The 21,229-nt window shown below is 41.2% G+C and overlaps 1 protein-coding gene and 1 non-coding gene across 2 annotated transcripts; both read left to right on the forward strand.

The window, feature by feature from the left end:
* Window positions 1-3,340: 3,340 nt before the first annotated feature.
* On the forward strand, window positions 3,341-4,730 carry LOC114704017 (UPF0472 protein C16orf72). The gene has a single exon (XM_028885086.2). The coding sequence runs from the start codon at window positions 3,508-3,510 to the stop codon at window positions 4,336-4,338; it is 831 nt and encodes a 276-aa protein (XP_028740919.1). The 5' UTR covers window positions 3,341-3,507; the 3' UTR covers window positions 4,339-4,730.
* Window positions 4,731-20,590: 15,860 nt separating this feature from the next.
* LOC114704030 lies at window positions 20,591-20,706 on the forward strand. The gene has a single exon (XR_003736219.1). It is a non-coding gene; the product is annotated as a small nucleolar RNA SNORA24 (small nucleolar RNA).
* The last annotated feature ends 523 nt before the right edge of the window (window positions 20,707-21,229 follow it).

Raw genomic sequence — 21,229 nt, forward strand, 5'->3', positions numbered from 1 at the left:
CAGCTTTTGTAGGTTGCATTTCTTTTTCAAAGCTTGGCTTTAATAGACAGTAAGTTTGGGGCCCCAGGCTTTCACTCCCATAATTCTAACAGGGCAATCACGAGCATTCAGCATTTCTTTTTACCCCCCTTGTTCCGCATTAAATGATTTCAGTAAAGGAATGTGCAGCATTAATTAGAATTTGTTAGCAGATACCAAGGGGAAAAGTTTCTTCACAACAACTATAGGAGGTGTCATTTGTACAAAGACTTTTTTGTTTTCTTTCCCCATTACATTATCACTGCAATATGTAAGGTAGTGATTCTTTTCATTTAAATTAAGTGGAAAGCTACTAAATCTTGTTTTATTCTCCAAAAAGAATAAGGTCCTTAACACTTATCTTTTAACTTCTTTCATTTCCTAAGGTTGGTGTTTACTTTTGCTTTCAGTCCAACCCATTTACTGGTCTGTGAGGTTGTGTATCCAGTTTTGTGTACCATTTAGCTCTTACAATTGCAGGCAGCCCACTGTACTGATATAGAAGGATTGTTTCCAGGTAAAAATAGCCACAAATAATATTGGAAATCATTGATATACCAGTCCCCTTTCAGTAATGTACATTGAGAAGTGCCAAAAATTAGAGTCTGTTAGCTTGGTATCCTAATGTCTTCAAAAACTATTTTTCTCCAGTTGCTATTTAACCTTATACGGAAGGATGGGGCAGTGGCCAAGGAATGTTTTTTTCCCCATAGAAAACTCATTCCTTAGCTATGTGAATTTTTTAAACACCAGTGTCACACATACATAGATAGCATCATTTTCTTACAGTTAGTTAAAATGAGCTCTTTGTTTTGTATCAATTTTTGTATTCTCTGACATTTCAGGTTATCTGGATGAAATCCAATCTCAGATATGTATGTCCTGTGAGCATGCTCTTTGGTGTCTGAGAAACTGATAAAACATTAACATTTTTGATGTGACTCTTCTAACACCTCCCCTATATAAAACCATTTCCTCCCCAAAGGAAGGAGTTGAAAGCTAACTGAATTAGAATTTTTCATTTAATTGTTTTATTTAAATGTGTAAGGGTCAACAGTGAAAAATATTGATTAGTTGTATCCTTAATTCCCAGAGAGAACATATTCCCACAGAGTTACCTAATTCTGTCTATAATAATAATTTGGTGCAATGGCTTTAAAAGTAGTGGGGTGATAATAATTAGGGTGTGTGACAGAAATTTCAGTGCTGGATTCAACATTTCACCATGCAGGGCATGAAAATTGCCGAGTGGGGGCTAGTCAGTTCTAAGTACTAATTAACTAATTAATCAGGTGCTGAAACCAAGTGAATGGAGGATACCAGCCAGACAACTCAAGCCCAAGGAGAGGGCTGCAGTCTTTAAAAGACACTGCACTCTTTCTTCTTGGTTTTTAACCCAATCAGAAATGGGGGGGGGGGTGTTATGGTGAAAGCTTTTCACTTAGACAAAATAAAATAAAAGCATGTGCCTCCAATAATAGCTGTAAGGCACCCTGAGTAGGGCTGTGGCCGATTCTTCAGCCAAGAAATGTTCTTAGGTCTGGTGGGGGCTAGAGGTAAAGAGAATTCTGCCTTCCTGGGGTTTACTTCTATAATACATAGATAATTTTTTTTAACATAAGAGAATGAGAAACATGTCTCTTTTGGGGAGCTGATCTTAGGTCTTTTGCCTCATCCTTCGTTTATGTAAATGAGAAGAGTCCAATTACACATATGGAAAAAAGGTTTAATGAATCGTGAAAAGCCCGGTTTGCAGAGAAAGGGCACAATCTCTCCTCCTTCCCCCCCCTCCTCCCCCCTCCTTGCCCTCCCCCTTGTCTTTTACATTTAACTTAGAAACATGTATTTCTTTTAAGGATGATGATAAAGCCTAATGATTTGATCATTTTATTTTACATATTTTAATACTTCAGAATTATCAAATATTTCTTAGAAAATTGAAATTTATATTTGTAAGACTTTCTGGATACTTAACAAATACTCTGAAACAGAAAGTACAAAATTATGACTTTCCTTCCCTAAATTTGAAAAAAATGGACTACATGTCAGTTCTTCCCCTTTTTGATGTTACTCTTGGCTCAATTTTAATTTCTTTTGTTTGTTCTGGAATTGTCTGTAGTGAAAACGGATTGCAACGTTATATGGAAATTTATATTGAAGGCAAAGAAAAGACTATAGTTTCCCATACCTTTGTAGCTTAGTTTGGTATTGCATTTTAACTAGCTGGAATTTTAGGGGGGTGGAAATTAGGCAGTTCTTATTTTACTTTCTTTCCAAAAGGAATCTGAATTTTGCGCTACAGTAGAAAATTGTTTGAGCTTTCTATTTTTCTTCTCCGTTTCTTAATGTTGGGGTATTGAGTAGTGGAAAGTGGACCACACAGAACCCCTCCTCCATCCCAATTTTTTAAATGATATAAACCTTTATTAGAAGACTAAGGAAATCAGTGCCATGTCTGGTCATCCTTCTCAGAATTTAGTTAAGTATGCAATAGCCCCAAAGAAGTATTGTGCAAGGACAGCAGGGGGCTTCTCAATCCCTAAGTTCAAGTGCTTCTCACAGACGTTAAGGTGCTCTAACAGACACCTGGTCCAACAATCTCACTGGGCACTTGAGGAAGCTGAGGCCGAGGAGGGGACACTTTTCTAGTGTGACCTTTTTATCCCTCTACAAAATACTGTCTGATTCATGCCACACATGTTTTTTTCCAACTGTGGAAGACACTGTCAGAGTCCATATCACCTCTCTAGTTCACGGAAGGGACAGGTCTTTCCACTCTAGCCCTCAGCCTCCCTGGATGTGACAGACACCATGAAGTTGCCCCATAATCATCTGTGGCAACACGGGATGTAAAATCTCATCAGCTCATTTGGATGAAGCCGACAAGTCCCGTCCCCCCCAAAATGTGTGCAGAGGGAGCCCCCGCATTAGGCGAGTGCGGCGTGGAGGCAGCGCTGCAGCGGGCCACCTCTGAGCCTTGAGTGCGGCAGGCGCGGCGCTAGCGAGTGCTGGGGCGGAGCGGCCAGCCCAGGCCTGTACCGGGGAGCCCGTGAGGCCGCGGCGCAGGGAGCGGCCGGCCGGCCGGCCGGGGCAAGCGGCGAGCCCGGAAGCGGGGAGCGCGGGCGGCGCCGGCGGCGGCGGGGTTATCTCCCAGGCTGCAGAGGCGGCGGCGAGCGCCGCGTCGCCGAGGGGGGGTGAAGGGGGGGCCGGGCCGGCGGGGCGGGGCGGGGCGTGGACCAGGGCCCCGGCGGCGCTCGCCGGAGCAGTTGGCCTCTGGGCCCCCGCCGCCCGCGCGCCCGCCCAGCGGCGCCCGCGAAGGCGGCGGCGGCGGCGGCGGCGGCGGCGGCCGCGGAAGGCAGAGGGCGGCCCCCCGAGCCTGAGGTGAGCTGCGGTGGAGGTGGAGGTGGAGGTGGAGGTGAAGGAGCCGCAGCCACAGTCAGCAGCGCAGACTGTAGTGGAGGAAGGCGCGCGGCCTGGAGGCAGAGAAGGATGGAGGAGCAGCAGCAGGACTGTGAGGCCGAGGTCGCGGAGCCCTGGTTTTCTAAGTGGGAGCGCCAGTGCCTTGCTGAGGCGGAGCAGGAAGAGCAGCTGTCCCCCGAGCTGCAGGAGGAGGCGGCTGCTGATGCGGCTGGGCTCAAGATCGAGCGGCAGAGGCTCTGGCACCTCTTCCAGATCTCAGCCACTGCGGTGGCCCAGCTCTACAAAGATTCCGGGTGCCAACAGCCAGGACTCTCTATGTGGGACCCCTTCCAGAATGCGGCCATGGCCGTGACCAGCCTCTACAAAGAGAGCGGGGATGCCTACCAGCGAAGTTTTGAGCTGGGCGTCCAGGTTGGCTACCAGCGTCGCGTTAGAGATGTGCTGGAGTGGGTGAAGAAGGGTAGGAGCATCATTCGCCGGGAAGACCTCATAAGCTTCCTCTGTGGCAAAGTACCCCCCGCCCCTCCCCCGCCACGCACCTCCAGGACGTCCCCTAGGCCGCCCGCAGCTGCCTCCAGTCAGGCTGCTGCCACTGAGTCCAGCGCACCTGTGGACGTCGACCTGCAGCCCTTCCACGAGGCCATCGCCCTCCATGGCCTCAATGGCGCTATGGCAAGCATCAGCATGCGATCTGGCGCTCCTGGCTCCCCATCTCAAGATGGAGGTATTGCCAGCAGTGGACGTCGGAAAAGTAGCTTCCTTGAAGATGATTCGAACCCCTTGGGCTCAGAAGAACTGGCTCTCCGTCTGGAGTGTGGGGGAATCCGCAAGCGTACCTCGGCTCAGTTTGGTGATGCCACCACAGACTCTCCATCCCACAAGCGCAACCGAATGGTCTAAACTGCCTCCTTGGTTGGCCGCCATCCACCCACCACCTTATTGCTTGACAGTCAACTTGACCATCAACATGCTTGTTGAAACCATGCCTGAGACTGCTGATCTTCCTTCTCTTAAGTTAAAGATTTCTATCATTTACCATAAAGAAATTTAAAAGTATTCCAGAAGAGGCCTCCTATGACTCTGACTTTCAAACAAAAATGTAATTCTATTACAGAACATGAAATATCACATAGTTAGCAAGATCATTTAAACTTTAAAGCAAAGCGTATCCAGTGAGGGCAGGAGCCTGGTTTATCTTATTCAAGTTGTATTTCTTAGCACCTAGTACAATTGTTGGTGCTCAATAAATGTTTGTTGAATGAATAAATGTGACCTTACTTTAAATTCTTAAAGGGGAAATATATAGATGTTTATTTGATTGTGGAATAATTTTATCCTTTCTTGTTTAGGTTGTTTGCTTTGATAGTCATTGCTAATTCATTTACCAAATGTTTTTTGGGTTTGGTGTGGTTTTTTGAGACAGGGTTTCTCTGTATAGCCCTGGCTGTCCTGGAACTCCCTCTGTAGACCAGGCTGGCCTCGAACTCACAGAGATCTGCCTGCTTCTGCCTCCTGAGTACTGTGATTAAAGGTGTGTGCCACCACTGCCTGAAACATTGTACCAAAATGTAAGATTAGACATATTTATGAAATCTGGAGTCATCTGGTTTTACCCCGCTCTACCATGCACTCAATTTCTAGGAAGAAACTGTGGAATTAATATATTTTAGGCTGTTATTTGCTTTGAAACTTGGTTGATTTTGGTGATGGTGGTGTAAGTAGATGCTGTAGTGATTGGATTAGTAATAAGTGATGGGTTAAGTCAGTGCTCACTTTAAGAAAAGGAAAACAAGTAAGATAGTGTCCTTGGTAGCCTTTTGCTTAGGAATATAACAAGTTTCTTTCTCTGAGATTATATGTTAGTGGGTTCTGTTTTAGAGTGGCAGACCAACTAGAAGAAACTGGGTTTTCTTGAAGGGGATACCATGGCATAACTAACGGAATATATGCTATGTGCTGAAAGGAACAACAGTAGAACCCCAGCTCCACAAATAACTGGATGATTTGGGGCAAGTCAGTTAATATTCATTGGACTTAGTTTTTCTTCTGTAAATGTAACTATGTATCTGCTAGAGTCAGTTCAAATAACACATGAAGTCCATATTTCTAGTGTCAACAGCAATGCTTAGCTCACTGAATGTTTTCCCTCTACAAATACAAGTCAGTCAAACGTTGAAGTTCATAATATTTTAGGAAAATAAATCAATCTAAGAATTAGCAAATAAAACCCTGGTATTCTACTTAAGCTAAAAATTACTTCATGGAATTAAAACTTCCCTAAATGTCACAGTCTGTATATTACTTGTAAATATGTTGAGCTCATGACTTAGGATCAAAACTGTCAATAAATACTAGGGCATCCTTAGAGTTTCTGAAATTGCCTGGGAAAACCACTTTGTGATGGGGTAATGGCCTACAAGAATTTGGAGAGGGAGATAAGTACAGAAAGAATATGGAAGTGAAGCCCTAGGATACCTAAAAGGCTAAAGTGTTTTTTTAAAATAAGAGTAGGGTGCTAAGGAAGTACAGCTGGTGGGGTGGAGGTGGTGGAAGTGAGATTATGGAAGAAGTGGAAGGACACAGAAAAGTCCACATCTCCAGAGTCTTCCAAAGTCCATGCATAAACTTTACAGGTTTGTTAAAGGCACCCTGCCTCTAAGTTCACATCAGAGTTGTTCTTGCTTCATTAACATGACTGTAGAGAAAATGTGTAGTTGAACAATATGTTAAAAGAATACAAGATTATAAAGTGAATTCCCAGATAGAAAAGAAAGAACTCGATGTTGCATTCAGTAAACACCAAGGCTTTGTCTTAGGACCCGAGAAGAGATATCAGCCATAAAACAGTCCTTAACCTCAAAGAGTTCACACTGCCTTGGAAGAAAAAATATGTAGCCAAGCAGGGACTTTTAGCTGTGGGCAAAGCTGGGTAGAACTCAAAAGAGGTTTTCCTTGCTGATAGTGTCACAGTTTCTGGTAAAGGTGGCATTTAAACTGGGTCCAGAAAGATGAGTAGCAAGGGAACCATCTTTGGAAGATTATATCTAGTATCATTTGAGTAGGAAACAATATAATGGTTAGGAGGGCTAGGGCCAAAGTTTAGAGGGTCTCAAATGACTACCCACAGATTTTTATCTGGGTCCAAGGGTGATACCTCCATCCAAGCAGTACTTTGGGAAGATTGGCTTCGGCAGGTGTCCTGCTGTCCAGAAGCAAGACACTGGAGCTGGGGCAGGTGAACATCTCATAGGGTGTCCTTCTCTGGGGCCATTTCCCTTTGGTTAACCCAGGGTGGGGTGATGGGCACTCTGATAAGAATTTCTTTAGGAAGACTTTGTTCACACCACCCTTCCCAGCCACAAACCATACGAGATACAAAGCACATCAAGTGAGTTCTGTGGTGCTTCTTCAAACCTGGGAAGGCATTCAGTTCCCGTTGTAGCCTCTTTCTGAATAGTTGCTGTTTTTCTTTCTCTTTGTTTCTACTCCTTGAGGGCACTCTTCTGGTGGAATCATCTGGGGCAGTCTGGGCACAAATTTAACTGAGAAACAACTGTGATTTTAACAGGAGAGGGTTGGAATAAGGTATGCCATTATGAAAGTAGGCATTTTGTTTGTCTCGTTTCCTTCCATAATCCCCAATGACCAGCCAGTGTTTAAATCATTGTGGACATATAACGCATATATTTTAAGAGAGCAGGTGAATAGAGCCATCAGCTAGATTCAGGTATGGCCATGGGCCTTCCCCTATTTCCATATACTTAGGATCCCAGAAAGGTACTTGATGATTCCTAGATGATTATCCCTGAATGCCGTTACTTTAATTTCCCATGAAAGAGAGAGGTAGCTTGTGAATTTGACAATTTCAGAGCCACCCTCCAGCTGACTTAAAAATTTCAGTGAGGGAGTCCCCCAAACTACCTATTTTCAGGAGGTCTGTAAGTATGAGGCATGAAGTCTGAATGTGGCCCTGATTCTGAGATATGTGATTGATTCAAGGAGCTCATTTTAAATTGATCATTGGAGAATTTCCTGTGTGGGTCTAAAGAGAATCTACCTATTTATAGATAGCATCTTTCACATCATGTAGCGTATTTTGTACATTTTCTTTCTTAGGTTCAAGTAAAAATTAAATGTGTGAACTATGTGTAGTGGCATGTGCCTTTAATCCTAGCACTCAGGAGGCAGAGACAGGTGGATCTCTCTGAGTTTAAATTTGAGGCCAGCCTGGTCTACACTCCAAACCACTTAGGACTACATTATAAGACCCTGTCTCACAAAACAACAACCCTTAACATGTGACATTTCCCAGTTTTCCTCTGTATAGGGGCCTGAGAAAAGACTTGTTTCTTATCATCTAGCTTAATATTTTATCCACTAAACCACTGCTTTCTAATAAAACTTACAAATCAACTGATAGATTGCTCTAGCTCTTAATAAATCGCAGAGCAGGGACAGTAGTGAAGGATTTTTTACTTGGTATTTGTTTGGCAGTCTATACAGGCATATATATTCAGTCTTCCAATGACAATGTGTGATGGAATTTTCACAAATGATAAGATCCCATCCATGTCAGGATCAACTATTCATTTCACAAATGGGGTAGTTGATCTCATCTAGAGGCCCACAATTACTACAAATTCTGTTGCTCCCTTCACTGTGCCTCCCTTAGTTATTTTGTGTATGATCTTTTAAATTCATGTGTTGATGGTGGCATTCAGATGACGAGCTTGCATTATGAAGTCATTCTAGCTTGGCACTATGTTGTATTTATTTAGGGGATGCTGTTTGATATTTTTCACTCGTAGAGCATGTCACCACCTTGCTACCACTGTGACAATGTAGCTACCAACCAAGACGGACGACTTGAAGTTTCCTGTCTACTCTATTTTTTTTTATCATCACTGCATCTGGGCCCTTTTACCTGCTCTGGAATGCTCCCATCGCTGTCTGCTCAACTGATCCTTGTCCTAGAGGGTCAGCCCACTCCAAGCTTTAACTTTTTCTTGGATACCATTCTTGCCCTTCCATGTCAGGATAAAATGTTCTCTCTCCCTGAAGTCCTCACTTTGGGGGGAATCATTATAGTTGTCAGTTTGCAGTTTTATGTGCTGCATTGGACTGTAAATCGTTCACTCTCATTCCAAGGTGCTCAGTTTCCAGGGAACTATGAGAGAATCTTTATGATTTCATATGTAGGTTGGAAAAACAAATTCAGTATTATGCTATACTTTTATGTTTTAATGAAAAGGTTTGCCATAAAATTTTATTAGAGAAAAGAAAGCTCAAAATATACCTTCAGAGGAATAGTTTTATTCTGTGGAACACTAAATATGCCTCTCCAAAGAACTAGAACAAATAAGTTATTGACCTTCTTTCTAATTTGACATAAGATTACCATGTGTTGGGCACTGATGCAAGAACAGGGTACTTACATTAAGCCTCAACTTTCTCTGTAACTAGCTGACCTTGAGTAAGCCCTTTTGTGTTTGTTTGTTTGTTTGGTTGGTTGGTTTTTGTTGTTGTTGCTGTTTGCTATATGAAGTAGTCACTGGTTGTGCTAGATCATCTTTCAGGTACCCCTAAGCTCTGCACTCTAACTTATGATGTCATTAGGTAGGCAGTGGTATATAACCAGTTGAACTCCACAAGCTTTTTGCAGTAAGGATTGCCAAAGTGGAATTATTCAGAACTAGGAAGTTGCCTAGGTGACTGTGGTATGTCTACTTATGGGATGGGAACATGTGTATGTAGTACAGCCCTCTCTTTCTTTTGCTCCATTTCCCATGGTAGGCCAAGGATAAGGAAAAAAACTGTAGGCTTTAGACTCACAGGCATATCCAACTTTTAGACACTGTGACACAACATTGTTATCTACAAAACACAATCTAGTTGCAGAAAATAATCTTATAATGTTTTAACAAAGTTTATGATTTTCTACTGGGCCACATTCATATCTACCTTGGGGTGCATGCTGCCCTCAGGCTGCAGGCTAGACATAGCTGCTGAGCATAGTACAGCCAAATGACCTATGGTTTGGCCATTTTCTTTTCCAAAAATGTCAGAGTATATTCTTTAACCAGATAGATTTCTCTATTCAGTGCACTACAAGGAGAACTAGAGGGTTGGCAGTTTCACAGGCTCCAACTCTGGGAAGAACTAGAATGGAAACCACCCTGATATAAAAGCTACATTTTTCATGTAAAGAGCTTTGAGATGAATCCAAAGTCTTCTTCAGTAGCTACTAGGCAGGGCTTTCTGCAGACAGCTGCGGATTCCTCAGAATGCAGTGGGGTTGCTGTTCTGCTCCTATTGTAGCCTAATTAGAAGCAAATTGGTTGTCCAGCTCAGAAGAATAATCCTCCTGCTGCTTCCAAAGTCCTCACCTCCAAATCCTGGCTACAGATATTTTTAAAAGGTCTTATTTTTTTAAAAAAATAAAGATTATTTTTGAACATTGTATAGTGTTTTTGCATGGTGCTGGGGCTAGAACCCAGGGCCTCTCATATGATAGGCAAGTGCACTCGTAGCCCTTCTTTAAAAATCTAGCCTCTTGGTTAATGTCATACTTTCTGTATTTATGCTTTCTAATACCCTGCTACGAAACCCCACATATGGCATGTGTTATGTGTATTATGTCTTACATTTTCCCTCCTACATGGGCTGCAATTTTCTCATTCTTCTTGAAATCCCTGGCTTTCTTGACACCAGAACCCAATTTTGTATTTAAGTGTGTCTATCTTAAATTGGAAGCTTATAGGAACATTGAGGGAAATGTTAAATTGTTAAGAAAATCATGTGCCAAACCACGTGGGAGCCTCTTAAATACAACTTTGGTGGTCATGACCCTGGCCAGAGGGGAAAGTCTGTGATGTCACCTCTTCCCGAGACCCAGTTTCACGGATAGTATGTATGAATGGAATTGTCTGAGGGAGATTGTTCCTTGTGAAAAGTTCACATGATGGAGTTTGAAGAGATTGTTTTACTCAGAGCCCAGCAGGACAGAGTGGTTTGGAATGCAGCATTCAGTGTGTTCTGTTTGGCTGAAAGCTGTCACAGAGAACAAGTACTTAGCAAACAGCATGAACAAGGATTTGAACTAGAGAATGAGAAGGGCCTTGACAACACTGTAATAGTGGCTTCTGACTTTAGAAATTGTTCAGTGCTACACAAGGAAGTGATAAAGAAGACTAGGAAAAGACAAATATATAGATTTGGTGTATATTCAAAACAATCCAATGGAAGAACATTTCAGTATGGGTAAAGTTTAGCAAAAGTTCCCGAGTCACTGTGACTATGTCCACTTTGATCTATGTGATCAGAATGTTTGCCTCTTTTAAGGCAATAGTCTATAGACCAAGTCTGTGGCTACAGGACGTCCACACAACTTATTGAAAATAGAACAATTAGTCAACTATTTAGTCTGTTTTTTGCAATGCCAAATACCTGGGTTGAATGTTTTTCCTTTTATATTTACCCAATTAACTAAACAGAGTTCTTGATACTACTTTTACTTTTCATGCTTTAGGTAGAATTACATGCCGTTTAACAGGGCTGTTTTTTTTTACTATTTACATTCTGTTTGCTTAAAATTCACTCTGTTCTTTGTTTCTTCAAGCCATTTTGTTTTTAGTTGTTTGCTTCATTCTTTATATAGTCATAACATGGTACCATTTTCAATACGGAAATTTTCATACCAATGTGTTTTGTACAATGGGCATATTCCCTCACGCCCCATCCTTCCTTTTCTCATCCCCCCATTAGTCCCCTCTGTTCACCTAGACAGCTTTGCTTCTACTTTCATGTCATGTGTACAGATTATTTTATGTATCTATATAAAATCCAGGAACTGCAAATGAGACAAAACATACATTTATCTTTCTGAGACTGACTGACTTTATTTAGTATGATCATGTCCAGTTGTATCTATTTTCCTTCAAATAACATAACTTCAGTCTTTTTATGTCTGAAAAAAATTCTGTTGTGTGTGTTTATCATGCTTTTTCTATCCACTCCTGTACTTTAGATCCCTAGATTGGTTACACAATTTATCTCTGGTGGACAGTGCTGCAGTACACATTGATGTATATGTGTCTCTGTGACAGTTGACTTGAAGCCTTTTGCATAAATACTCAGGTGTGGTATAGCTGGGTCATATGATAATCTATTGTTAGCATTTTGAGGAGCCCCCATACTTATTTCCACAATGGTTGGACTAATATACACTCCCACAAGCAGTATATAAGGATTCCCTTCTGTCCACATTATCATCAGCTTTTATTATTACGTATTTTCTTCAGGACTTTCATTCTGACTGTGGTATGATGGGATCTCAGTGTAGTTTTAATTTGTATTTCTCAGATGACTAGTGAGGTTGAACATTTTAAAAATATTTATTTATTTTTAAATTTGTGTGTGTGTGTGTGTGTGTGTGTGTGTGTGTGTGTGTGTGTGTGTTTACAGCTGCACATGTAAAAGCAAGTGTCCTCAGAAGCCAGAGGCATTGGATCCCCTTGGAGTTGGACTTACAGTCAGCTGTGACCTGCCTGCTGTGGGTACTGGGAACTAAACTTGTGTCCTCTACAAGGGTAGTACATGCTCATAACTACTGAATATCTCTCCATTTCCTGATTTTGAACTTTTTTCATGTTTATTGCACATTTTCACTTCTTTTGAGAAGTATGTTTTCATTTAATTAACCCACTTATTGATTGGATTGATTTCTTGTTGTTTAGTTTTTGCCTTCTTTGTATAATTTAGATATTTATCCTTTGCCAGTTGTATATCTAGCAATGATCTTCTTCCACTTTGTAGGCTATACGTTCATGTGATTAACTGCTTCCTTTGTTGTACAAAAGCTTTTTAGTTTCATTAGTCTTGTTACTTGTTGGTTTTATTCCACAAGTATCCAAAATTTTATTTAGAACATCCTTTTCCATGCTGATGTCTTCAAGTGTTCTGGCTGCCTTTTCCTCTATTTCAAAGTTTCAGGTCATATATTAAGGTAATGTTTATCCATTTGTAGTTTAATGTCAGGTGTGGTGGTATTGTGTTCCCCAAAATATTGTGTACCCTAATAAACTTATCTGGGGTCAGAGAACAGAAAAGCCACTAGATACTTAGGATAGGCAGTGGTAGCACACACCTTTAATCCTAGCATTCCCGAGGCAGAAATCCATGTGTTCAAAAATACAGCCAAGCATGGTGACTCATGCCTTTAATCCCAGAAAGCCAGCCTTTAATCCCAGGGAGTGGTGGTAGAAAGCAGAAAGATATATAAGGCGTGAGGACCAGAAACTAGAAGCATTTGGCTGGTTAAGCTTTTAGGTTTTGAGCAGCACAGTTCAGCTGAGAGCCATTCGGATATGAGGACACAGAGGCTTCCAGTCTGAGGAAACAAGATCAGCTGAGAAGTTGGCCAGGTGAGGAAGCTGTGGCTTGTTCTGTCTCTCTGATCTTTCAGTGTTCACCCCAATAACTGGTTCAGGTTTGATTTTATTAATAAGAACTTTGAAGACTCCTGCTACAGTCAGGTATCTTTCCTAACTGCTCTCTAATTTATTTTTATTTTAGTAATAAAATTAGATACAGTTTATTAAGACACTCAGAAGGGCTGAAGTGGGCTAGAGAGCTAGGAAAACAGGCTCAAAGGTGCTCATGACCTCTATAGATCGTTTGCATAGCACTCACCTTCTCCTGCATTTGTAGATTGTGAGCTGTTTTCATGCATGCTATATTTGTTGCATGACACCCAACCCCCTTTTTGAGACAAGGTTTCTGACTGAACCCGAAGCTCACCAATTCAGCTAGACTGGCTGCCTCTGCCTCACCAGTGCTGAAATTATAGCTGCATGCCACTGTCTCCAGTAAGGCCAATTTTAATTATGCCAATTTCAGATGACAGCTGTGCCTTCTGCATGGAACCCAACATCTTCTTGGATGATAAAACTAACCATTGTAAGTGAGTGTGGGATCTGAAGTTCTTTTGTGCTGCTATTCTAGGATCATGCTACAGCAATATTTTACCTTTAGGAAAAACAGATGCAAGAAGGTATTTACCACAGTAATTCTCTAGTGCATAGCTAATTTTACCATGACCATGTAGTAACTAGTTTGCTAGTAATGGTAGAATTATTGTGATATAAAGGACAGATATAGGCAGGTGAGATGGATAAATTGGTAAAGACACTTGCCATCAAGCCTGGCAATCCGTGTTCAATATCCAGGACCCACATGGTGGAAGGAGAGAACAGACTCATACAAGATGTCCTCTGACCTCCACATGCACAATGTGGCATGCATGTGCCACCCCCATGAATACATGTAAAAAGAATAAAAATTAAACGAAAAAAGTCAAAAACAGCACAACATCCAGTCACAAGTTTTAGAGTTGTGTATGAACACATATTGGTTACAATGACTCTAGTTTAAAAAGAAATGAAAGTTAATCAGGCAACCTATTCTGAATTGAATTCAATTAAACAATTGTGCTACAGTTTCTCAAGTGCTTTCACAGGGATGATTCCATTCAGTTTGGTTTGACTGACTTGTGTCTTCCTTCCTTCTTTCCTTCCCCCTTTCCAAAAAAAAATATTTTTTTTTCAGTTCTAAGAATGGAACCCAGAGTCTTGGGCATGGGAGGTAAGAGCTCCACCACTGAGTGACATCCCCAGCCCTTTGATTCTCATAGATTCTTTCTCTGGCAGTATTACAAGTAAAGAAGCTTGGGTCCAGAAAAATATTCAGTAGTTGTGCCTTATTCAGATGGGAACAATCCCAAGACTCCTAGTGGATATCTGAGACTAGAGGCAGCACTTAGCTCTCTCTATAGCTCTCTACATATGATTCCTATATGTGCATACCTATGATAATTTACCTTTTACTTTTATCAGTTGTATATTTTCATTGCCATTGTTGTTCTGATACCTGTGACGGTTACTAAGTGATTTAATGATGATCATATAGAGTGTGGATATTAAGAAAGTAGGGATGATTTATGTCAGGAAGTATATAACCTAAAACTTACAAACTGTTGTGGATTTTTCACTTAATACTTTCTGACAGAGGTTCACTGTTGAGACTGAGATCATGGAAAGCAGTGGATAAGGCGTGACTACTATACTGAGTTGCCTGTGTCCATTTGCCCATGGAATGAGAGATTTCCTGGCTTGTTTCCTCATCTTGCCTCTGCCATTTCTGCTTCTTCCCAGTCATATCAAGTGCAGAGAAAGAACGATACCTAGGCTAGCTCTATGTTAAGAAATTCAATGAAAATCAAAGCACTAATTGTAGAGAGGAATTATTAACATTGTAAAATAATTCTGTTAGTTTAAAAAAAAACTGTGCTCCCTGGAGAGATTAGCATATAATTTTATTGACAAAAAATCTTATACTCAACAGAAAGATAACAGTTATTATGTGAAATAAAGTACACATAACTCCACAGAGCAGGTTATTACTTGAAGTTGGGAAGAGTAATTCATCACATTATTCAGTTTTCTATTTCTAGAAATGTGTTCTAACCCCAAGCCCCTGAAATCAATGCAGAATTGCAAATCCAGTAGTTCTTCTTTTCTTTTCTTTTCTTTTCTTTTCTTTTCTTTTCTTTTCCTTTCTTTTCCTGACAAAACACTTTTCATACTCACGTTTTATAAAATGGAATGTATTTTATTATCAGGTCTATAAAATGAAAACCACCTTTCTTCCTTTAGGAAATTTTTTTTGTTTCCTTGTTTTGGTGAGACCCCTTTGAATTCTTTTCCTTCTGGTAGTGTTCTAATGAATCATCAACATTAACAACGGTGTGGAAGGATCAGATGTGACATAACATGCAACCAATTAACAAAAAATCCCCTAGAAACAGCTAAACCTACTAACATGAGTCAAACTTCTATATTCTATATCTTATTATCATTTGAATATATGTCTAGATGAGGCAAATAAGCAATTTTAATGGGAGACAAATGAAAGTTCATATGCATGAACTATTGACCTATAACATAGTAAGAAATATTACTCACATTTATCCAGAACACTGTGTTAAGGTATGGGTTTCATTGACAAATGAAGACTAATAGATATCTAATAAAGTTATGGGAAGAAATATATTCTCAAATGTTCTATGATTGAATTTCTTTAAATCCAGTGTGGTTAAGCTATGAAGACCCCTATGTCTTTTAAATTTATAGGCAAGATCTCACTATGTAGCTCTGGCTAGCCTGGAACTTGCCCTGTAGACTACACTGACCTTGAATACACAAAGATCCACCTGCTTCTGCCTCCTGAATACTGGTATTAAAGGTGGGTACTACCACACCTAGCCAGGAGCCCTACTCTATTTATTTTATAACCTAGCCTCAGTTTCCCCTCCCTCCTCTTCTCCCAGTCCCTCCCTACCCCTTCTTTCCTCACCCTAAAATCTACTCCTCATCTCTGTTCAGGAAAGGGCAGGTCTCCCATGGATAGCACCAAAGCATGGCATATCTAGTTATAGTAAGACTAAGCACCTCCCCGTGTATCAAGGCAGGGTAAGGTGACACAGTATGAAGAGTAGGGTCTCAAACACTAGAAAAAGAGTCAGAGACAGTCCCTGGGGTAAACCTACTCTTAATTCAATTCAAATCAAGCATTATGAAATGATAACAGGTAGAGTGCTGAGTAATTGCCCCTAGGAGGTTTCTTTTGACATAAAATTAACCTTTATGAACAGCATCCATTTTCCATACTTGGAATTCCTGGAACAGTTTTAACTCAAATTACAGCTCATTTTTTTTTTAATCCACAAAAAAAAAGAAAGCAGCATGTTTAATACAGAGAGGCTGCAAATTTAAATTAGACTAAGTCCATTCATATGCACTGAGATAAGATGATTCACCTACATCTCAATCCTTATATTGGTGATCAAATAAATTTCACGCAAATGGAAACTTACAGACTGTGCAAAAGAAAGAACACTTGACCAGGAGTCAGGAGACCTGCGCTCTAAATCTTGGTCTAGCCTGGAATAATTCTGTGACTTAACTTGCCTACCCTGGACTTGCATTTCTTTAGATGTAAAATAAGAGGTAAGTTTGAACTCAGAACCCCCCTTTTTATCTCTAAATTCTATCTATTCTTTTCTTCCAGTCTACTAGTATGCTGTGATACTTTTTAAATCTTCTTTTTAAAACAGATTTATCTGCCATACACATACGAGTGTTTTGCCTGCATGTGCACCACAAGCATGCCTGGTGCCCACTGAAGCCAGAAGAGGGCACCAGATTCCCTGGAACTGGACTTAAGGATGGTCCTAAGCCACTTTGAAGGTGCTGAGAACTGAACCTAGATTCTCTGCAAAAACAATTGTTTTTAAACCCTGGGCCAACTCTCCAGTCTCCACTTCTTGGTAGGGTTTCTTTGGGGGGGGGGCTAGTTGTGTGGTTGTTAGGTTCATAGCTGGGATAAAAATTCTGCTTTGAGAAATCTTGCTATAGTAACTGAATTGCTGTAAAAAGACTAATGAAGACTAATAACTAATAAAATTATGGGAAGAAATACGTTGTCAAAATGTTTTCAAAGAGAAAACCTAACCATGAAAGGGAAGCATTTCCTACTTGGTTTTACTCCTCAGATGCCCTTACACTCTAATTCTTGTATGCAAATCTGGGCAAGGGGCAGTGAGGAGACCAACATGTACTGATCAGGACACTTAATTTGTATTGGAATGCCCCATGATGCAAATAGCACCTCAGAAATCATGAAGTGGCATTGGGCTTAAACTCTGGAAGGCATGCCAGTCTACAAAGAATACAAATGGTAAATGTTGAGATAAGAACAGTTTACCATTCTTTTCAAATGCAACTTTATATTGAGTCTAAAGATATTGGGAAAACACGACTTTAACCATTTTATTAAAGTCGCTTCCCCAATCTGTGGGTACGTGACCTCACAATAGTCAGAAGGCATAAAGCTCAGAGATAGACCTTCCAACCCTCACATTCTGTTTCATCTAAATTATTTTGTTTTTAATTTTTAATTTTTATTTCATATGTATGTTTTTTCTGCACTTATGTCTGTGTACCACAAGAGTGCTTCGTGCCCACAAATATCAGAATAAGGTATTTATCTCCTGGATCTGGAGTTACAGATGGCTGTGAGCCCCCATATGGGTGCTGGGAATTGAACCTGGGTTCTCTGGAAGAGCAGTCAGTGCTCTTAACCACTGGGCCATATCTTCAGCTCCTAGGTCATTTTAAAGGAGGGAGTATGTATTTTGTGTCTCATAGGAAAAGGAGAGTTGAAAAGGACTCTGAAAGAATTAAGGTTTAAAGACAGACTTCACAGCCTTTCCAATTTTGTCCCATGGTAGACTCGTCCTTGCCCCTTTCTTCATGGATTAAAAGGTTAATAATGGTGATGTCTGTCTGTCACCATGTGTGTCTGTCACCACATGTCTGTGGCATAGTGGATTAGGAAACCAGAAAAGTGAGATAAGTGCAAGTTTTCTTTTTTTAACTTTCTTTTTATTTATTCTTTGTGTCTTTCACGTCATGCCTCTGGATCCCAACTACTTCCCTCCCCCTCAGAATAAAACAAAAAATTTAAGAGAAAAAAGAAGGGAAAAAGGAGAAAGGGAAAAATCTCATCATGGAACTTGCAGTGTGACACAGTAAGTCATGCAGTAAACTCCTTTATCCATACATTTTTACACGCAGACATTCATTGCAAAGAATCGTTGGTCTGGTTTGAGTCCCCTGGTCCCAGCTACATCATTAACGCTGAACTCTCCTTGAACATCCTGTTGCTGCCTTGTGTCATGAAGGTCCTGCAGCCTTGGGTCCACATAACTGATCCCACCCCCTCTACTTACATGCTCCAGCAGATCACAGATGGGGTGGATATTGGGGTGGGCCAACATATAACCCTGGTTCTGGGCCTGGGTAGCTGCTGGGTTGGTCAGTCTGCCAGCTCTCCCCTGTCTTCACCACCAGGATGAGCTCTCCAGCATTGTCCTGGCTAGTGCACCCCTTGCAGTGATGAGGAAGGGGTGAGGCCAATTCTCCCTCTTTCACATCCTCAGGGTTGGTTCTCCCACACCTACACCTTCAGGGCCAGCTCTACTGTGTTGTCCAGGCAAGGTGTAGGGGCCACTCTCCTGAGTGCCGCTGGTGAGGGACTGGGCCAGCTCTCCTACCTGCCTCAAGTGTTGATGGGCTGGGGGGAGAGGGAGAGGGTATCTCTCCCCTGCCCATACTGCCACATGACAGATGAGTATCAGGGACTGTTCTCCTGTATTCACAACTTCCAGGCTAGCTCACCCACACCTCCGCCAACAGGGTCAGTTCTACTGTGCTGTCAGGCAAGGTGCAAAGTCCACTTTCCTGAGTGCTGCAGCTGCTAAGGGGGAGGGTCAGTTTACTAGTCTGTCACAGGCAGTAAGAGGCGAGGGATAAGGGGGTGCATCTCCCCCCACGCATATCACCACATGATAAATGAGTAGTGGGGACAGCTTTCCCATGTTCACAACTTCAGGGCTGGCTCACCCCCATCTCCACCAATAGGTTTGGCTCTATTGTGCTGCCAAGGTGAGGTGCAGGGCCTGCTCTCCAAAGGCTTGCAGCTAGTAGGGGACAGGGACAGCTCTCCAGCTCTTGTAACCTCAGAGCCAACTCTCCCACCAGCTTCAGGTATTGACAGGCAGGAGCGGGGGAGGGCATCCTCCCATGCTGCCACAAGACAGGCGAGTAACAGGAACAGCTCTCCCCTACTCACAACTTCAGGGCTGACTCACCCGCACCTCCACCAATAGGGTTGGCTCTATTGTGCGGCCCAGGAGAGGTGCAGAGCCTGCTCTCCCAAGGATCAAGTATAGTTTCTTTTTACTGCTGGTTCCTTCACTGTTTTACATTTTGTCTTCTAGGCTCTACTGTCATCTTGTAAACCTCACACAAAGTTCATCATTTGGAGAAAGGGTGTCAGTAACAGAAGGACAAGTTGAACATTATTAAGGACTTTGTGAGTTTTGCTTATTTAACAAATTTATGCATAACCCCTTTTGTAAGGCACTCTTGTAAATGTTTTACAAGTATTAACTTATTTAGTGTTCATTACATCAATGATAAATTAGAATTTATTATCACCTTGTCTTACAGGAAGAGAAATTGAGGAATAGAGAGGAGTGATGGTTAATTTTGTTTGCCAACTGGACTGGATTAAGAAAAATCTAGAGCACTGATGAGGTATATTGGGTGTGTCTGTGAGGGATCTTTTCAGAGCAGGTTAACTGAAAGGGGAAAACATTGATCTGTATGTGGGAGATACCATCTCACAGAGAGGAGTCAAGACTGAATAAGAATGGGAAAATGTGAAATCCTTTGCTTTACTCTTTCCAATCAGCCAAGATGTAAGAAATCAGCCTCACCTTCCTGCAGCCACACTTAGAAGCAACTCCTGCTGCCACACCTTCCTAGCCATAATATAATGTATTCTCAAACACTGGGGCCAAATAAATCCTTCCTCCCATAAGTTGCTTGTTGCCAGGTATTTGCAACAGAATTAACTAATACAAGAGGTTAACTATACTACTTAATGTCAAATAGCTAGTAACAGCAGAGATTAAAATCCACAAAGTCATCTCTTTAGTCCATTCTTTTCACCTCTGTGTTCAGGAGATGCCAAGTTGTCTCATGTAATTCTTATGTTTTACTATTAAGATTTTTCATCAAGACATGTGCTAGTGAAAATTAGCTGGTATCCTTAATATCCGAAATTGTAGCAGCTTTTGTAAATATATGGTTGTTGAGCAGACATCAAATCCTTCTAAGTCCTGATAACTTGACATCGCCCTAGATCCCAAAATGAAACATTTCCTAACCATAGGTTTACTGTGATCAAATTTATTTTTCCCTTTCTAAGCTGAAATTATGTTTTCTGATCTCTGTCCTCTGTGTTTTTCCACGTTCTTATACTATGTATGATGCTAAGTATGTTAGCTTACTCAACCATATAGCAAATTGAGGAAAGCTGTGTATGTCAGTAATAGTGGTTGCTTATTGATCATTTACTATGTGCCAAGCCTGAGAAAAAAGTGCTTTGATAGTTTCTTTATTTTTTTCCTCCAGTCTATGAAGTGAGTTCTGTTACTATTCTCATTTCACATGTAAAACAAAAATGACTTCTTGTGCCTTTGGGACCTTCTGGCTCTGGTAGTCTTTCTTCCTAGCTGTTGAAGAGCATGTCCTTGCTTGTTGGCAATGCTATATTAGATTCTATCTTGCACAAGTAACATTCTTCTCTATTAAGATGCTGTGAGATGCCAGTTATTGGACATACTTTTCTAAATTATTAAAAAATTTTCCTAGAAAAAAAGAGAAATGAAAAAAACTGAGGGCCCACATAAGCTTAGACCAACCCAACTTTTAAGTATGTGGAAGAGTCAGGAGTTTTGCTTTGGGCCATATCTGATCCAAAGTCTAGGGTATAGACTATGCTTTACATTGCCTTTACCATTTCCCTGGGATTTCTTCCTCTCAGTACTACATGCATAGTCAGTATTGATTCTGCAGAATATTCTTATTCTAAAGTTCTGTATCCAAGTCATTTTAATATGATACACCATCCTCTTATAATTGCACAAACTGTTTGGAATACAAGAGAACATTTGTTTTGCCCTGTAACTGGCCATCCTGTACAATGGCTTTTCATAAGTGCCAACTTTTCTTAGACAAGTTATAGAAAGAGGGTATGAGAGGATTTACATAGGCTAATGGGATTAGGGCATATCACATATCATATTCTTGTGGGTTTATTTAAC

This window comes from Peromyscus leucopus, chromosome X (genome assembly GCF_004664715.2).
Source record: "Peromyscus leucopus breed LL Stock chromosome X, UCI_PerLeu_2.1, whole genome shotgun sequence".
NCBI lineage: Eukaryota > Metazoa > Chordata > Mammalia > Rodentia > Cricetidae > Peromyscus > Peromyscus leucopus.